General features: G+C 43.0%; 1 protein-coding gene across 1 annotated transcript in view; it reads right to left on the reverse strand.

The window, feature by feature from the left end:
• The window catches only part of ITGA8 (integrin subunit alpha 8), a 175,997-nt gene that overhangs the window by 146,051 nt on the left and 9,268 nt on the right, over positions 1-20,678 (reverse strand). Inside the window, exons 3-5 of the mRNA XM_075922446.1 lie at positions 9,303-9,403; positions 5,556-5,679; positions 844-905 (exon numbers count right to left, since the gene is read on the reverse strand). Of these exons, the coding sequence (XP_075778561.1) occupies positions 844-905; positions 5,556-5,679; positions 9,303-9,403 (287 nt within the window). The remainder of the gene's footprint in view (positions 1-843; positions 906-5,555; positions 5,680-9,302; positions 9,404-20,678) is intronic.

Consider the following 20,678-nt stretch of genomic DNA (forward strand, 5'->3'; position numbering starts at 1 on the left):
ATGTGGAGGCAAGGATGTTAATTTCTGTCCCATAGGGTTGTTATGGAGCAGCTCTTCTGTTTGACAAAGGTAATCTGGCCCTTGCCATCAAAAGGCCTGGCACACTCCCCGCCCCGCCCCAGATTCTTAAGTGCCTGTTAAGGAGTAGGTAGGGAAATCTAGGCCCACCCACCACTGGGTTCTAGTTCACATCTCTTAATGCAGGCAGGCACTATCAGTCCTTTACAATTCTCCTGCAATATGCTGAGCTCCTTCCTGCCTCCCTTGGTTCTGTTGGCATCTGCAGCCTGTGGCTCTGGCTGTCCCTTCTCTGAGTCATTGTCACTCCAAGGCAGCTTCTAATCAGCTTGCTGGCAAGACTTTCTTTCTGCTGACTACTCTGGCAACCATCTGACCACCCTGCTTTTCAACTGTTTTATTCTCCCATTTGCCCCAAAACTGCCAGTCACCACTGATGGGCACTTCCTTCATTAACTCCTTGGTTTCCAGGCTAGCCTAGGGTTTATGTACTCCATGACACAACCAAAATCACTAGTATCTTCTGAAAGAGGATTTGGCCAGAGCCAAAATGATGCTATAGCATAGGCTGATATGGATTCAAGAGAATCCAATAGGAGCGCTTCTAACAAATAAAAAGTTATAATATCTTTTATCCATTTTTTAAATAGAACTGGGAAGTTTCAAGTCTGTAAGTTTTGAGAAATGTCAGTAACTTTATGATAAAAAATATTCAAAACAAGGGATTTAATTTTCAATCAGTGGGACTAGAATAGGTGAAGGAAGAAGAGGTCAATGGGGATAAATCATAAAATTTCATCCAACGAGTTCAAAGTAGAATCTTACCTTGTAAAAATCTAAGCTGAAGCCTGCTTGACAGAAACCTTGTCCTTCAGGATCTGCATTAGCTGCATTATCAAAATATGAATATTTATTAATCTCATAATGCACAGCCTTATTACCAAAGGAGAGGATTCAGATAAGAATCACAAGATTGATTAAAGGGTGGAAAAATATGCCTTATAGAGAAAGATACAAGGAACTCAATCTATTTACAGTGAAAGCTTTATTATCCGGCACTCTGATAATCAGAAAACTTTGTTAACCTGCATTACCCCCAGCCACAATACTGTCACATCTTCAGGCGCACAGGCCTGACTTGGTTTACCGTGATTGGCTTAAAAAATTTTTATTTAAGAAGTACTAATAATCTTTAACTCAAAATAGAAATGTGAGACCAACTGACTCACACTACAAAACTACCAATATTAAAAACTTGAGTTTTACTATTATTGTCCATTGGTTTTTTCTAGGTTGATGGGACCCTGAGATAACCAGTATTTTTAGATAACTGGAATGCCCTAATTCCTGAGCATGCCGGATAACACATGTTTTACTGTAGTTTAACAAAGAGAAATTAAGGGGTGTCTGGGTCAGAGTCTGTGCATGCCTATACATGGAACAGAAATGCGGTAATATAAGGCTCATTAGCCAACAAAGGCATAATAAGATCCAATGACTGAAAGTTGAAACTAGTCATATTCAGATTAGAAATAAGGTGCATTTTTATCAGAGGACCATTGGAACCATTTACCAAAGGTCACAGTGGATTCTACATAAATGGCAATTTTTAAATCAATTGTGGATGTTTTTCTATACAGGCAGTCCCCAGGTTACGTACAAGATAGGGACTGTAGGTTTGTTCTTAAGTTGAATTTGTATGTAAGTCGGAACTGGTACATATTGTAGGGGAAACTCTAGCCAAACATTTCTCCAGAGCTCAGTTTTATTCTCCCACACCTCACTTCCCGCAGTCCTTTATTCTCAAGCTGAGGTGTCTGCTGAGAAAAGCCACTCCGCGTCTCCCTGGTCTGCTTTGGGGGGGGGGGGGGAGCGGGCGAGCTAGCTTCGCGTCTCCCTGGTCTGCTGGGGGGAAGCAGCTAGTGCGTGGTTGCCTCACCCCGTTTGTAAGTAGGGATCCGATGTAAGTCGGATCCATGTAAACCAGGGACTGCCTGTATTATAAGATGTGATCTAAACAAAAACTAATTTGCCTTGTGGCCTGTTATATAGGAGGCCAGACCAAATGACCATAGTCCCTTCTGCCTTTGTAATCTATGAATAGCCATCACTACAAGATTTCTCAAGGAGAAACAATTAGTACCCAAATTTACTGGATACAACTACAGGCAGTCCCCGACTTACGCGGATCCGACTTATGTCGGATCCACACTTACGAACGGGGTTTTTCTTGCCCCGGAGCTTACGGGCGAGAAAAGCTTCTCCCGGTCTCCCTGATCTGCTGGGGGGGTCCAGCAAAGCCACTGGACCTCCCCAGCAGACCAGGGACACCCGAGCAAAGCCGCCCAGGCGGCGGGAGTCCCGCTGCCTGGGCGGCTTTGCTCATTTGCCCCGGAGCAAAGCCGCCCAGGCAGCGGGACTCCCGCCACCTGGGCGGCTTTGCTCCTGTCCCCTTGGTCTGCTGGGGGGGTCCAGCAAAGCCGCTGGACCCCTCCAGCAGACCAGGGACACCCGAGCAAAGCCGCCGCCTGGGTGGCTTTGCTCCTGGGCAAACGAGCAAAGCCGCCCAGCAGCGGCTTTGCTCTGGTGTCCCTGGTCTGCTGGGGGGGTCCAGCGGGTTTGCTGGACCCCCCCAGCAGACCAGGGGGACAGGAGCAAAGCCGCTGAGCACGCCTGCAGGGGGACAGCCCAAGCGCGCCCAGGCTGTCCCGCTGCGGGCGTGCTCAGCGGCTTTGCTCCCCATCTCCCTGGTCTGCAGGGAGACGGGGAGCAAAGCCTTGGAGCACGCCCACAGCGGGACAGCCCAGGCGCCCGCTGCAGGCGTGCTCCAAGGTTTTGCTCCTGTCCCCCTGGTCTTCTGGGGGGCGGGGTGCAGCTAGTGCCCCCCCCCCCCAGCAGACCAGGCTTTTCTTGCCTACCCCTGGGGTAGAGCAGCTGGGGGCTGCCGGGTTGGTCCCACAGCGCCGCTCCGGACCAACCCGGCAGCACCCCAGCTGCTCTGCCCCAGGCGTCCTGATTCAGCCGCTGCTGGTCAGTTTCAGGAGGAGCCGCGCTACTGGAGCAACTGGAGCAACCCAGCAGCACCCCAGCTGCTCTGCCCCAGGCGTCCCCAAGTCAGCCGCTGCTGAAACTGACCAGCGGCTGACTTCAGGAAGCCTGAGGCAGAGTTGCTCTGCCCCAGGCTTCCTGGAATCAGCCGCTGATCAGTTTCAGCAGCAGCTGACTTGGGGACGCCTGGATTTCTTAAGTTGATTTTGTATGTAAGTCAGAGCTGGCATCCAGATTCAGCCGCGGTTAAAACTGATTAGTTTCAGCAGCGGCTGACGCCAGTTCCAATTTACATACAGATTCAACTTAAGAACAAACCTACAGTCCCTATCTTGTACGTAACCCGGGGACTGCCTGTAAAAGAAAAAATATGTATTGCACTGAATGGTTGTATGACAGGTTGTCATCCTGGGTACATATTTCATTAAATATTGTAGTATTGCCTTATCTCCATCATTCAAAGTGCACATCCAACTCCTGTGTAAGTACCACAGTGCTTGGAAAAATATGTTTCAATGCATCTACAAATAGCAGAATCATAACAGCATACAAAACATTCTAGGGATTCAGTCTGATAGGGTCTGGTGCTGCTAGTTAGGCAGTGAGCTTATGCCGTTATTGTCTGAAGGATATGGTTTTGTTTTGCCTCTTTACATTAGCAGACTTCTAGATTTTTTGTGAAAAAAATATACCATTCAATTAAATAAACCTGACACCTTTGTGACAAAAGGTATAAAAACAACCTAAGGAAGTAAAAATATGTGTGACTCCCTATAATGAAGAAATCAGGGCCCTTTGCAGAGCCCTGAGATTGGTGCCAAATGATGATATCTTGAAAAAGTCATTCTCTCACTGCCTAACCAGAGTCTCCAGCCACAATCAATGACATCCTGTCTGAACCAGTGTGGAAAACCCAAAATGAGAGGGATCATAGAATTGCTGCAATAGCTTGATTTGCCATAAATACAAAATTAAGGGTCTCCTTGGAAGTTTGAAACATTTTGGTAAGTGATGACTTGGAGGGTGGGTCAAGCTGGCTGTATTCAGAGATCACCCTGCAGAAGATCTTGGCTATTTATACAACTCTGGGTGGCATATAGGTGGTTCATAAAGTCAAGCTTTTTGATAGACTGGATTTTGGGTTAAACAAGCGTTGAACTGTAATGTAGTTCTGCCTATTCATGTATATTTGCTAAGTCTTCTTTCTTAGGCCTATCAGCATGAAGCAATAATTAGTTTTTAAATGTTGTTATGCCTTCTACTATTAGAATAGAATAACCAACTATGTTAGACCAATGTTTGTAGGCGAGAAGGAAGAAGAAAGTGGCATTTTCTTCTCCTTCCTCAAACCCCTAAAGACTTGCACTATGAACACCAGACCTCTCGGGAAGTGCAAATTCAGGGGACTACAATTGGGCAAAAAGTGAGAATGGCCATTGCAACAGTCCCTCCACATGGCATCACCCCTGAGCAAAGCCAAAATGACACACTAGCACAAAGCTTATGAACATTATTTTCCCACAGATTCATCTTCTGACTCTGTGGTATCATCCCTCCCCCGCTTTGGAGGTTTAAGTGTAGGGGCTGGGCTAGGAGAGGAAGGCTCGGTAACACAGCTCTGTCTGGAGCTACTCTGCAGTGGAAAGCCTAGGTAATAATGAGGGGTTGGAGCTACAAGCAGATGTACCAGTTCCCTTTGGTTGTGCTGAGTTCTATGGGAGTTTCTTGCAGATGTAAGCAAGAATCACAGGGTTGCTTAGGTGCACACCTGTGCATTCTCAGGGCAGACAAACAGGGCTACCCCAATGTTTTGGGGCAAAATCTGAAACTGAGCTCCCACCACAAACCTATCCAACAAAATGATCATGGGATCCCCCCACTCTGCTGTGGTAATTTCAGGCCCAGAGAGCCAAATATGGTGCCCCACTCTGTGCATTGTGACCTAGGGATGGGCAAGCCAAACATGAGTGATGCTACCATCCTATGCATCAAGTCACAATGTCATTCTATGGGCTTGGGGGCCCACTCAAAATGGGGATCCTGAGGAAAACTGCCCTTTTGGTGTCGTCCCCCTCCCCCCGCTCTCAGGTGGCCTACAGGCAAACCTCACATCATGACATGTTGTCATTTCTGGAACACCACAAGAAGGAAATTGAAAAATTCTACTATCTGAGGAGGTCTGTTTACTTCTCTGTCCAGAACTTTGTTGCCATTATACAAATAAACTGAACAACAACAGCTTGCTTGGCTCTCCTGTAGGCATTTCCACATAAGCTAGTCAATCATTTTACCTATTAGCTTTGGAAAATATCACACAAAAAGTAACTGTGAAACAGCAGCTATTGACAGTCTGTGGGAGAAGTAACTGTTAGACATTGAACTGATTCTGTAATTTTCATTTAGCCAAGACTGCACGAAGATAGAACGTATGAAACCACTGAACCCAATTTCAATTCTATTGAGGCTAAAGCATTTATATTAAAACTTACTGTTGCGACAAGGAGAATACTCAGCATATGCACTGAAGTTCTGAATAGCCACATAACAGGTGCCAACTGGATCTTTTTCAGGGGTGGCTTTAAGGGTCCTCCAATGATATAAGGGAGCACAAGCCTATTAAAACAGTAATTGGTTAACAGAACGTTTATGTGCCATACATGTGCTAAGTCAGTTCTTCATTCAACAGATTACTTTTGTTCCTGGTATGTTTCTATCAGTTGGGTAGAAATTCTCATACTGTGTAGGTGAAGGAACCATGGGAACCTTCATAAACTGCAATGTTCTCTACTTCCTCTTCATCATTAAAAATCTACTTACATCTAAGGATCAGAACCTGCCCTCTTGCTCCCCCTCTGCCCTTGATAGGTAAATTCTCCTAGACAGTGTTACCCACTTTCAAGCATGCATGCATGCATACACACACACACACACACACACACACACACACACACACACACACACACACACACACACACACACACACACACACACACACACACACACACACACACACACACACCATGCCTGATCCACAGAAGATGAGTCTGCTACAGTCCCAGTTAGGGGACTTAGTCCTTCGTCCTATGGTTTTAGTTTGAGAAATCCCTAATTCAGTCCCTTTTGATTCTCAAGAAATTGACTGTTGTAGCATAGTTCTACTGCATGGGGGGGATATGAAGAGGTTACCTCTAGATTCTGCAGAGCTGAGCTCTTTCTGTTGCAGCAAGTACAGTGTGGCTGGTGGTCTGCTATTACAGTAAAACTTCATTGGTCCGGCATCTGATGGTCCAGCACCATCAGGAACCTGGAAGTGCTCCGGGCAGCCGGACCATTGGAGCTGCTCTGCCCCCGGCTTCTCTGATTCAGCCGCTGCTGAAACTGACCAGTAGCTGAATCAGGGAAGCCGGGGGTATCCAGGGGCAGAGCAGCTGGGGTGCTGCCGGTAAGTCCCGTAGCACTGCCCCTTGGTGCTACTGGACCAACCCAGCAGCACCCCAGCTGCTCTGTCCCAGGTTTCCCCAAGTCAGCCGCCGCTGAAACTGAGCAACAGCTGACTCCGGGAAGCCCGAGGCAGAGCTGCTGTGCCCCTGGCTTCCCAGAATGAGCCGCTGATCAGTTTCAGCAGCGGCTGACTTGGGGACGCCAGGGGCAGAGTAACTGGGGTGCTGCTGGGTTGGTCCGGTAGTGCCGCCCCTTGGCGCTGAGGAACCAACCCGGCAGCACCCCAGCTGCTCTGCCCCAGGCATTCCCAAGAACAACTGGGGTGCTGCCAGGTTGATCTCACAGCGCCAAGGGGCTGCGCTACCAGACCAGCCTGGCAGCACCCCAGCTGCTCCGCCACAGGCATCCCAATTCAGCAGCTGCTGAAACTGACCAGCAGCGGCTGAATCGGGAACGCCTGGGGCAGGGCCGGACTATCGAAAGTGAGGGTTCCGGGGGATCTGGGGTGGCATCCCCCCCCACACCACCCTAGACCCCTCATAGCTCCCCCTTCCGATAGTCTGGCATATCTGATAATCCAGCACCCCCTGGGTCCTAAAGGTGCCGGATTATCAGAAGTTTACTGTACATGGATCCCTGGTTCAAACCCAAAGTAGAGTTGCAAGAGTACACAATTATGGATTAGGTACTGAGTTTGGAGTGTCTCTACCTACACTTCTCCTCTGCCTTGGGGATAGGATTCAGAGACCTTTTTCTATTTCTAGCTTGGCACAACAGGCAAGATTGAACCCTGATAGAGTGGATTTTTGCTAAATGAGTTTTTGATACAATATATATATCCTATAATAAACATTAATGTGTGATAGAGCTGACAAACTGTCCATTTTTGCTTTGGGACTGATTTACTATCAGATATGAATCTCTTTCTGATAACATATTATCATTTTTTCCAAGGCACCAATGCTGCAATTTGCTTTGGCTGGATGGATCCCTGTGCCCACACAGAGCATACTGTAGTTGTGCACATTGTTTTGCAAATCTATATGACAGGGCTTTGTCCTGAGCAGCCTATAGTCTAAAAAACATTCTAGAGGAGGGGAAAAAACAAAACAGCAGGACAATCAAAATGAATTTGTTTCTTGTAATCACATGCATTTCATAAAGTTTGACAAAATCATTTGCAACTGAGATAACATATAAGAGTAACATTTTGTCCTAATCCTATTCTATTGTATTTTTGGTGGTTTTTGTTTTGTTGGTTGGTTGGTTTTTTTTGTTTTGTTTTTTACACTGCTGAGTATCAGCAGAAACTTCAAGCAATGTGATGTTGGATTTTCCCGTTCCCCCCATGGAACCCTATTAAATTTTAAACCTATAGTTCCCAAAGTTAGCAGTTCAAAGCTTTGCCTTAAAATTGTTAACTTTAACTTCATTGAAGAAAGTTTGGCAAAACTGTTGATGAGAAAACATACTAGAACCAAAACAAAGACAGTCTACAACTGACATAGAGTTTTGCTATTTTTCAGGGCACAGCAATCAATCACTAGATATCCTCATGTCTGGTTAAAACTAAGACATTCTAAGTTTTAGTGAATAGCTGAATAATAAAATATTCTATTTCTGCTTGCTATCTATTTTTCTCAGAAAACATGGTAAGTACTGAGCTACTTAAATCAATAGAACACTTTATGACAAATCTTAGCCAAAGCCAAATAGTATGTTAGGATTCCCTTTTTAACAATTTTATATATATAATCAACTTTTAAATAAAAGTACATCGACCAGATGCAGGTACCAAATATGCAATTTGACAGCTAAGATAATTCAAATGCAAAACCGCAGGGAATTAACTGTACATGTTAGTTCTGTAACACAAGAGAACAATGTTTTATTAATCACCTGCTTTATGTCAAAATCCTTTTCTGGGGTTAACCACAAGATCAACTATTTAAAGTAAGGCATTTCCTTTAGATACTTATTTCCATTAATTAATAACTGAAACAGCTTTAAACAAAAACTGTTATTTCATAACTGTAAGGAAAATAAAATATATCCACAGTAAAGTTTCACATCACAAAGGGTTAGCATACTTTTCACTGTAAATCGTAATGCAAAAACTGTAAATGTAAAATGCCTATGTACAGCATATATCGACACTATACTATGCAATAAAACTGCTCAGTATAAGACCAAGAACAAATATATCAGTATAAATATGCAGGAGGAGGTTTAGATCAGTGCCTGCAAAATTTTCTATAATTTCTACACACACTCAACGTTTACAAAAGCCAAAAGCTTAGTTAATGCCATAACTACACTATAACAATACAGTAGTATAAAATTACCCTATAAAACAAAATTGGAAATGTTACTATTTGTATCAGTATTTATCAGGATATCAGTTGATACTCACAGGAAATGTTTGGCTTCCAGGTAATTCTGAAGTTAACATTCTTCATAAAGCTTTACAACACATCACAGTTTTTTAAACATATTGCTATCAGTTGCCATACATCTTAAAATAGTTTCACTGCTTTATGCTTTGAATAAAATTACTCATTTGCTTGCATGATGAGTAAAATGCCTTTCATGTTTAAAACTGGAGTAAGATTGTTTTCAGTCTGATTTTTATATATAGTTTTATTGTCTGATCTTTCTCTCTATATTACAAAAATCTATTTTGTATATATGTATATTTTAAAACATATTAGTGGTGAATTCACATACACACATTTAAGATATACAGTTGAGAAAAGGTAAATATCTGACAATGAATACCAGTTTATTAAACTTACCACAACTTTTCCTTTATGAGCTTTGACTGTTGCTCCAAACCACTGATTTGACTTAAACTCAATAGGTTCCCTGGTGCCATTGACTTTGATTTTTCTGTTGTCTGACAAAGAAAGAAACAGGTTGCTGACATCTAATTTAAAAATGTTACCTCATTGGTTTCAGCTAGATAATAGAGAAATGGAACATGAATTACATCACATCTATCATTCCCAGACCAATTTCATTAATGTGGTAATGTTTGTTTTGTTCAAGCACATGTCAGTGGTCAATGAAAAATAATTCTATCAAATTCACATAAAACTAAATATTTTGAATTTACTGTAATGACAATAAAAAAGCCTTAGGAAACCAAGGAAAACACTCCCCACACCATCCACGCTGAAAAATGTGTTTAATTGGGGATTTCAAATAATGAATTAACACGAACCCCTACAAACTGAGCAAAAATTTCATAAAACTTCTCAAAAATCGCATAGCTTTATACTGTGACAAAATATGTATTGTAATCATTTTGACCGGGCAAGTGCAATTTCTTAGCATGCGTTATTCAAGGATCAGTATTAAGTATAGCAAAGGACTTGGTTCTTAACTGAATTACATATGTACACACTGCCACAAGAGACAGTTCTTTTACATTGCTTTATGTACATTTTGCAGATGTCAGCATAAGAAGAGCCATCTGGGTAAAGACTCAGCCCAATTATAATGCATTTCAGGTTTAATAAAAAGCAGACCTCCCTTCCTTTCACCCAGTACTCTGAAGTAAACGGATTCCCCACATGTTCTTAAGGTAGGCTCCTCCCTCACCAGTCACTCCTAATGAACTTCTCAATTTATATAGAAGCAGCTTATTACCCATATTCCCTCATATCTGTCTTCTCTTACTTTTGTTTCTGGTTCTTATCAAGGAGTATTTCCCAAGAACAAACTCTTTTTATGCATTTTAAGTGAGAATAAAAACACACTCACTGTCAAACCTGCAATGAAAAGAGTTTTTAAATATCATATTACATTATCTGAATTTAGGAAAATGAAAAATAAAAACATACCAGTAAAAATTCAACAGTCAGCATTTTCCTGCAGTTACAAACAATGGTAGATGAAATACCTACATTCCCTCTTATTCCAAGCACAGGGATATTGTGGCATTTGAGACTCTGCTGCACAATAACTGCTGATAAATGTTATTGATACAACCTGAATTAGGGTGAAAGAACCATTATTCTAGAGGACTGGAGAACTCAGCATCAGTATTTTTGTTAATTTACAACTATGTGTAAAGTCACATGACCAGAAAAGCTGAGAGAATGAATGTATGCAAGTTTGGAAAAAGTTCCTTTAATTTATACGATCCTGTGAAATTTGTAAATGTTTATGCCTCATGAATACAGATTCTCTAGCACTGCAATTGGTATTTACAGAACTGACAAAAGAGCCAGAAACTTTGTCACATGCACTCTCACAAATTTCATAAATCAGCGAGAATATATATAAAAATATACTTAATTTTTTTAACTGGAACCTCTTAAAGGGCCAAAATTGTAAGAGTCTGACAGATGATGATCTTGGTGAGGCAATACCCTGGGAGAGCAGCACAGTTTCATCGAGCCTTTGGTGCCACTCTGATTTGCTCTCCCAGAGGGGCCTGACATGCAGACACTTCCAACTTTTCCAAAGCTTCTTTTTTTTTTTATTAAACAAACATATTTGAACACAGACTATGTATGTTCAAGTATTTGATCTTGATTGAAAACAAAGTTTTTAAACCTTGAAAATCTGCCACAAGTTTTGACAAACAGCTGCCATCCTTAGATGGACTCTGAAAAGTGAATCCTCACAATCAGTTTTCTAGCTTGAAAAGAGTGTTTTTATTTGGAGCAAACATATTTGTATACACACAGATTATACACAATGGCTGTGTCTACACTGCACCCCTTTTCCGGAAAAGGGATGCAGATTAGACCAGTCGGAATTGCAAATCCACGGGGGAATTAAATATCCCCCGCAGCATTTGCATTTACATGGCTACCGCTTTTTTCCGGCTTGGGGATAAGCCGGAGAAAAGCGCCAGTCTAGACGCGATTCTCCGGAAAATAAGCCCTTTTCCGGAGGATTTCTTATTGAAAGTAAGAATAAGAAATCCTCCGGAAAAGGGCTTATTTTCCGGAGAATCGCATCTAGACTGGCGCTTTTCTCCGGCTTATCCCCAAACTGGAAAAAAGCGGCAGCCATGTAAATGCAAATGCCGCGGGGGATATTTAAATCCCCCGCGGATTTGCAATTCCGACTGGTCTAATCTGCATCCCTTTTCCGGAAAAGGGGTGCAGTGTAGACACAGCCACCGGGTACGTCTAAACTGCAACACTATTTCGAAATAACTAGTGCTATTCCGAAATAACAATCCCAGTCTACACAGCAGGCAGTTATTTTGAAATAGTGTCAAAATATTGTCAAACTAGAGGACTTCTTACTCTGACTCCTATAACCCTCTGTGTATGAGAAATAAGGGAAGTCAGAGGAAGACTGCTTTATTTCAAAATAAGTGCTGTGTAGACGCTCCCTACTTTGAAATAAGATACTCAATTCGCGTAGCTTATTTTGAGTTAAGCCCTGCAATGTAGCTGCACCTAATGTGAACACGAGTTATGCTTTACAAACAACACCTCTTGTTCAAGAATTACCCCTCTGAAAATTAATACAAAATGGCAGCTGGGAATGACACTTTGTCCTTTGAGCCCTTGATACTTTTAAAGCCATGATTCTGTATAGGATAAAATACCTAAATTACAGTGAGTTAGCTCAATGTTTCACTGTTTTTTTAAACCACAAAAGATTATTTCAAACTTTATATCTCAAAACACTCTTGGTTTGAACATGCCAGGCTCTGTGCAGCACTGAGGGAGAGAGCACAAAGAAAAATTTCCCCACATAGAGCTGACTTGCATGTCTCTGTGAGGGTCACCCGCAGTCCTTGAAATAAGGGGGTGCAATGAATATGTGAGTCTAGCATCAGCGAAGCTATGGCATTGTTTCCCCTTTTTCCATAGAGGCCAGCAAAGCTGGCGTCTATTGCTGGACCTGCCTATGCACAGTACAGCTGTGATTTCTCAGATATTGCACCTCTCTGAAGCACAATACGTTCAGGAGCTCCTGGCTCACTTCTGGAACGTCACCACCTTTGGATGTGCCTTTTATGTACCATTTATCTCTCCACATAGAAACTAAACCAGTATTTAGATCACAATAAAACAGCCACCATTTCTTTCAGCTTTCCCCAGGTAACTCTATTAAAATAAAAGACCAGATAACAATAATTTAGCTTCGATGGCTCCAGGATATTAAGGTATGAAGAGAACTCTGTGTAAGCTCTCTCACCAACTGAAGTTGGCCTAATAAAAGATATTACCTCACCCTCCTCATCTCACATAAAAATGGACACATCTGTGAATTTACCAGAATATGTTATTCCATTAGTACACTGCATGTTTCATTAGAGAATAGGTTCCTCCAGGAATACAACATGATACAGCTGCTATTTCACAGTATCAGATACTGATATTACCGCCTTTACAGTAAAGCCCATGCTCCTTACAACCTTTAACATATTTATCCTCAGAATACCCCCAGGAGACAGGAAGTACTATTACCCCACTTGAATATGGGCAACCAAGACTCAGAGAGGATGAATGTCTGGTGAAGCATTTCCCAAGTCCTAGATTCTTTCCCTAACCACTCAGCCATCTTGCTTTGCTAATAACTGCAGTCCATGCTCAGCTATGATGAACCTCCTTCCATTTGGTCCCTAACTCATACTGAATTGTGATCAATTTAACTGGTCATTTTGTCTGACTCAGAAGAGCAGCTCTTTAAAATACCAAAGCAGCATGCAAATATCGCTCCCTTTTTCTGGTCTCCAGAGGGCAATTCCTGCAATGAAATCTGGGAGGTTCTACCACTGTGGGGACAGCAGCTACATATGTGTTTGTTATGGAATGCTATTGACAGAGCCTTGGATGCTGGGCAGGAGGTGGCCATGGAAGGCACTGTGCTAAGACCGGGGGATCTGTGCCTACTACATTGATCCAGCAGCCATTTCCCATATGGAGGATGGAAACAGCGTAGGGAACCATTGTGGCTTTACTGCTATTCCACTGGCTGGAAGAGAGGACTCTTTGCCCATGCTCTCATCTCCCAGCCTCAGTACTGAGGATCTGAGTTGGGTAATAAAGCCCTCATGGACCGAATCTAAGATCCTTATTCAGACCTGACTCAGGGAAATTCCCACTGACTTCAGCGGCAGTTTTCCCTGAGCAATGATCTCAAGATTAAGCTCATGAACAAAAAAAATTGAGTACTAATAATGTTTTTTCCTTAAATGGAATTAAAATTACCTAACATTGCAGACATCAAGAGACTGTTTAGAAAGTTTCTTAGTGTCTGGCAAGCAAAACAGTCTCTGAATTATCAAGTACATCCCTATGAGTGGAAGAACTGGTTTACATCAGGTCAAGCAAAGATCACATGTTTTTCAAGCTGTTTAACAAACCATGCCGTGTGGCACCTTTTGGTAGTAATATCTAGCACAGCATTTAGACACGGTGCAGACCAAATGCTCACCACAGAAGTATCAGGGAAACTTCCTCTGAAATCATGTCATCAGTGTTATGTCAATGGGAGTTGCAGTGGAGTCACTGACAGGAAAATGTGATGGCCACATGTCCTAGAGGATAATATCAAAGACTCCATAATTCAATTGCCTGCAATAGTGCTGTGGCAGCAGCAGTGCACTGAATGGGTCTAGCATGTGCTAAATACAACTCTTTAGGAGTATTTTTGTGTTTTAAGTGACATAATTAAGAAAAAATTTAATCCAGATAGTCAAATATAAATCTATGTTAAAACAACATTATAGGCATAACTGCACACTTGAAAACTGAGCAGGTAACAAGTACATCTGTAAATCCAATATTTAAATATGTTAGATCAAATTTAGCCCTGCATAAGTGGGTAGAATTTCCATTAGGCTCATCAAGTGACTAACTATACCTATGAGCAGTCAAGCATGCAACTACCTGATTTGCTTCTGTAAAAACTTGTGTGTGTGGATAAATGCAGGATTTGCAGACTGAATGGGTTTATCTGCAAATATTTGCTGATGCAGTACTGATCTGCATATAGATAGATATTTTATTTATTTTGATTTTTTATTAAAAACAAATTTCAAAACTGCCTTTCCAAAAGACCTACATTTATTAAAAATGTGAAACCACAAAAGAAAAAGCAATCACAGCAATTTTCTCAAACCAAGAATGGAGAAAAAAAGATTCCACTAAAACCATTGATCTCAGTTATACACTACATCCACCCCAAAACTCTCCCTACCAAAATCCTGTGGAAAAAAGAACTTTGTGAGGCCTATGTGGTAACACTTTGCTTTTCTCATGCACTTTCAATAGGCATCACCTGCATTCTGCCCACTAATCCATCTCCATCTAGACTACTTTTAACATTCCAAACCCTGGGCAGCAGTGAAATTACTGCTGCTGCCTTTTTTAAAGTCACCCTGGAAGAAAAATGCTTCCTTCTTACTCTTACAACTATGATAGTTTTCCCTAGGAGTTAATGACATGCAGGATAGGCATTATACAGATAGCATATACCATATGACTCCTTGGAACTAGAGGAGAGAGCTCTGTATCATTAGAAAGCCAGGAATTCCCAATTCCAATAACATAAAATGTATTTAAATGGGGACCAAATTTGGACTTTCTTACTTTTGAGGTACATCCTAAAGCATTTTAAAAAGCTGTTTTCCTTTCTCTAAAATAGAGAAGCGCTTCAGTGATAAGTCTGCTGGGATCTCAAAGCATGAGTGGGATCTGTCACGGATGAACTTCTGGAAGTAGAAACTTGTTCTGTCTGTTCTTAGGTGAGATTTTGTAGACTAAGCAATATCACCTATCATTAATACTCTAGTGGCCACGCTACAGATCCACTTACCATTCTTATATTTTAATTCTAATCCAGAAACCTTGAATATAGAGACAAGATCATTCCCACCTGATGCTCTATAGAGCCCAGGGATTTCCTTTATGCTCCCCCAACAGAATATGATAGTCAGCACTCTACTCTCTGCAGATGCAGGAGGGGACACTTCAGTGTTTAGCCTTACATTAGGGGCATTTCTATAACACACACTTTTGCCAATGCAAGTTACAGCAGCATAAAGCCACTGCAGTTAACGTATTGCTTACATGCATGCATCCTTATTTTGGCAGTATGTGCACTCACCAGAAGTGCTTGTTTCAATGTACATGTGCATTATAGCAGGTGACTCTCCACCATCTAGCATGCTGTCTTTCTGGACGGTCTGGCAATGCTGAGTGGGGCAGAAATGAATCTTGCAGAGGCAACTGGAACTGTGGGGTCAACTTCTCAACATGCAACTTTCTCCACCTCATAGTACCATCTATATCCCACAATTTCTCTGCCAGTTTTGAAATTCCCATGAACCCACATTGGTTTCTGCTCTTTGCCATTTCTGATGGAAGCCTGGAGCCTTCAGACACCTCTGCCTCATTGCCATGAGTATTACAAGCACAGGACATATAATCCTCTGGTATTTGCAGAGCCAAAAGAAGCGCCATGGAAAACACAGTGATTTCCAAGAGGCCAGATTCCTGAGAGACAGTGAAAATCAGTTCAAGGTTGTTAGTAGTGTTCATGGAGCAGCTGCTGGAGGCTTCTGGACTTGAGAAAGAGCACTGATTGGTGGGATCAAATAATAATGCAGGATTGAGATGATAAGCAGTTGCTGCAGAACTGTCAGATGCGCAAGGCCAAATTGTTGGACCTGTGTGCCAAACTTAAGTCCTCCAGGACAGGGACACCAGAATAAGGGTTTCACTGACAATGGAGAAGCAAGTGTGGATCCCACTGTGGAAATTTACAACAGCAGGTTGCTATTAATCAATGAAAAAAATCGGAGGGAGACAAATTTAAGCATAGACACAGGCACAACTAGGATGACAAAAGATGGCGTAAAACAACCTACTACAGGCAGTCCCCAAGTTACGCGGATCCGACTTATGTCAGATCCGCAGTTACGAATGGGGCTTTTCTCGCCCCGGAGGACTGGAGCGGCAGGACGCCCAGATGCTCTGCAGTCCCGCCGCCCCCGTCCTCCGGGGCGAGAAAAGCTGATCCACATCTCCCTGGTCTGCTGGGGGGAGGGGAGCCCCCCCAGCAGACCAGAGAGACGCAGAGCAAAGCCGCGGAGCGTGCCCGCAGCGGAACAGCCCAGGCACGCCTGGGCTGTCCTGCTGCGGGTGTGCTCCAAGGCTTTGCTCCCCATCTCCCTGCAGACCAGGGAGACCGGGAGCAAAGCCGCCGAGCACGCCCGCAGCGGGACAGCCCGGGTGCACCTGGGCTGTCCCGCTGCGGGTGTGCTCCAAGGCTTTGCTCCCCGTCTCCCTGGTCAGCAGACCAGGGAGACGGAGCAAAGCCGTGGAGGACGCGGGCGGTCCCGCCACCCGCGTCTCCCTGGTCTGCTGGGGGGCGGGGTGCAGCTAGTGCCCCCTTTTTCCCTCCCCAGCAGACCAGGCTTTTCCCGCAGCGCCGCTCCTCGGCGCTACTGTACCAACCTGGCAGCACCCCAGCTGCTCTGCCCCAGGCGTCCTGATTCAGCCGCTGCTGGTCAGTTTCAGCAGTGGCTGAATCAGGACGCCTGGAGCAGAGCAGCTGGGGTGCTGCTGGGTTGCTCCAGTAGCGCCGGGGAGCGGCGCTACTGGAGCAACCCAGCAGCTCCCCAGCTGCTCTGCCCCAGGCGTCCCCAAGTCAGCCGCTGCTGAAACTGACCAGGGACTGACTACAGGAAGCCCGAGGCAGAGTTGCTCTGCCCCAGGCTTCCTGGAATCAGCAGCTGATCAGTTTCAGCAGCAGCTGATTTGGGGACGCCTGGGTTTCTTATGTTGAATTCGTATGTAAGTCAGAACTGGCATCCAGATTCAGCCGCTGTTGAAACTGATCAGTTTCAGCAGCGGCTGACGCCAGTTCCGACTTACATACAGATTCAACTTAAGAACAAACCTACAGTCCCTATCTTGTACGTAACCCGGGGACTGCCTGTATAAGAACATAAGAACGGCCGTACTGGGTCAGACCAAAGGTCCTTCTAGCCCAGTATCCTGTCTACCGACAGTGGCCAGCACCAGGTGCCCCAGAGAGGGTGGACCGAATACAATGATCAAGCGATTTGTCTCCTGCCATCTCTCTCCAGCCTCTGACAAACATAGGCCAAGGACACCATTTTATCTCCTGGCTAATAGCCTTTTATGGACCTAACCTCCATGACATTATCTAGCTTCTCTTTAAACTCTATTATAGTCCTAGCCTTCACAGCCTCCTCTGGCAAGGAGTTCCACAGGTTGACAACATGCTGTGTGAAGAAGAACTTTATTTTATTCGTTTTAAACCTGCTACCCATTAATATCGTTTGGTGACCTCTAGTTCTTCTATTTAGGGAACTAATAAATAACTTTTCTTTATCGGCCCTCTCCACACCACTCATGATTGTATAGACCTCTATCATATCCCCCGTCAGTCTCCTTTTTTGTAAACTGAAAAGTCCCAGTCGCTTTAACCTCTCCTCATATGGGACCCGTTCCAAACCCCTAATCATTTTAGTTGCCCTTTTCTGAACCCTTTCCAAGGCCAAAATATCTTTTTTGAGGTGAGGAGACCACATCTGTACACAGTATTCAAGATGTGGGCGTACCATAGTTTTATACAGGGGCAGTTAGATATTCTGTGTCTTATTTTCTATCCCTTTCCTAATAATTCCTAGCATCCTATTTGCCTTTTTGACTGCCGCTGCACACTGCGTGGAAGTTTTCAGAGAACTGTCCATGATAACTCCAAGATCCCTTTCCTGATTTGTCATAGCCAAATTAGCCCCCATCATACTGTACGTATAGCTGGGGTTATTTTTCCCAATGTGCATTACTTTACACTTATCCACATTAAATAAACTGGGGAAAGCTGAGTTTGGTGAGATCATCTTGGAGTCCCTCCCAGTCTGCTTCTGTCTTGACTATCCTAAACAGTTTTGTATCATCTGCAAACTTTACTACCTCACTGCTTACCCCTTTCTCCAGATCATTTATGAATAAGTTGAAAAGGATTGGTCCCAGGACTGACCCTTGGGGGACACCTCTAGTTATCCCTCTCCAATCTGAAAATTTACCATTTATTCCTACCCTTTGTTTCCTGTCTTTTAACTAGTTCTCAATCCAAGAAAGGACCTTCCCTATTATCCCATGGCCATGTAATTTACACAAGAGCCTTTGGTGAGGGACCTTGTCAAAGGCTTTCTGAAAATCCAAGTATACTATATCTACTGGATCCCCCTTATCTGCATGCTTGTTACTCCCTTCAAAGAACTCTAATAGATTAGTAAGACAGGATTTCCCTTTACAGAAACCATGTTGACTTTTGTCCAACAAATTATGTTCTTCTACATGCTTCACAATTTTATTCTTTACTATTGTTTCGACTAATTTGCCCGGTACGGAAGTTAGACCTACCGGTCTGTAATTGCCAGGATCGCCTCTAGAGCCCTTTTTAAATATTGGTGTCAGGTTGGCTACCTTCCAGTCATTAGGTACGGAAGCTGATTTAAAGGATAGGTTACAAACTACAGATAATAGCTCAGCAATTTCCCATTTGAGTTCTTTTAGAACCCTTGGATGAATGCCATCCGGTCCCAGAGATTTGTTAACATTAAGTTTTTCTATTTGTTCCAAAACCTCCTCTAATGACACTTCAACCTGGGACAGTTCCTCAGATTCACCACCCACAAAGGACCGTGCAGATTCGGGAATCTCCCCAACGTCCTCAGCCATGAAGACTGAAGCAAAGAAATCATTTAGTTTCTCTGCAATGGCTTTATCGTCCTTGATTGCTCCTTTTATAGCTTGATCATCTAGGGGACCCACAGGTTTTTTTAGCAGGCTTCCTGCTTCTAATGTACTTAAAAAACATTGTTATAGACCAGGTCATTGTTAAAAAAGGAAAATGGTTGACTTTCACATGAGCATTGATTTTAGGTCTTCCACATACAAGTGCAGAGCACAATCCCAAGGTTAGGCATTAGAATGTAGGAAACAAAAACTAGTGGGCCAAGTAATGAAATGATAACTGGGCCTATTGGAAACTGGGAGAGGAGACTGACCTTAGAAAAATCACGTTGCTTCTCTGTGCCTTAGTCTCAGCAAAATGGGGGTAATTACACTGGACTCCATTACATAGTGCTTTGAAATCTATGAATGAAAAGCATTGTCTATAATTGTTATGAGTGTTTTGGAGAAGTTAAGTCTCTCGGGATCATCATGTGTGTGGCTCTATTTTTAAATGAATCTGAATTTGCCTAAGTGGATTTACATTTTTTATTGAGCATTTTATTTTATCCATGAAAATTATTTTAATTTAATTGAGCCATACTCAGAAGTTTTTAATTGCATTTTTACTTTTTCCTGACTCAGGAAAATTATCACTGAAGTCAATGAGAGTTAAAGTAATTTCTCTTTTTTCCTCCCTAACATTTGATTGTTAATAGAAACCACATATCTGCCATAAATCAGAATCCTACCTGGGAATCATTAAACCCATGGTAAGGCAAAACCGGTGTTTCTGTATCAATGTTATCAGAATTTGAAGGCCAGGTGAACTTTCTCTCCCATCATATTTTCTCTTGAGATGCAAATCTTATTTTATAACAGTGTTCAAAATTTCCCACGGGATTTTAACATCTTCACAGTTAATATTTTTTATTTAACTAAATCTCCTGAGCCTCAAAATACATTCTTTCCTTCTACAGTACCTGGGTTTTGTTACAATCAGCTCCACTTCTGGCCAAACTGGTTCATGTTTTCTCTCAACCACACACTTGGCCAGTTAACCTAGACTTCCCCCCCCTTTTTTTCTTGACAGGATATTCATATTTTCTAGAGTTAGTCTGAAAAATACAACCTGCATGACTAATAGAGGGATGAAGCACACTCACAGAGGAGAGAGAACGTGCTGAGTCCTAGAAGACTGGCAAATTCATGCCTCGTCATTTTTAAAAGTTGTTACTGTCCATCACATACCTAAATCATTTTAAAATGTGTTTGAAATATGTATTGCTAGTTTTCCAAAAAGTCTGATGTATAGAGTGGGGATTCAAGTTCTGTCCTCAGCTGCAAGATGTTCTGGATGCTTTGGAAGTAAAGCATTTAGTCAAATAGAGGAAAAGATTTCTGTAAGCTGCCCTTCTGCTACCCCTTCTGGTCACCATAAGGAACAGCACCCATAGGAGTACTTGAAGACTAACACCT

This window comes from Pelodiscus sinensis, chromosome 2, assembly GCF_049634645.1.
Source record: "Pelodiscus sinensis isolate JC-2024 chromosome 2, ASM4963464v1, whole genome shotgun sequence".
NCBI classification, from domain to species: domain Eukaryota; kingdom Metazoa; phylum Chordata; order Testudines; family Trionychidae; genus Pelodiscus; species Pelodiscus sinensis.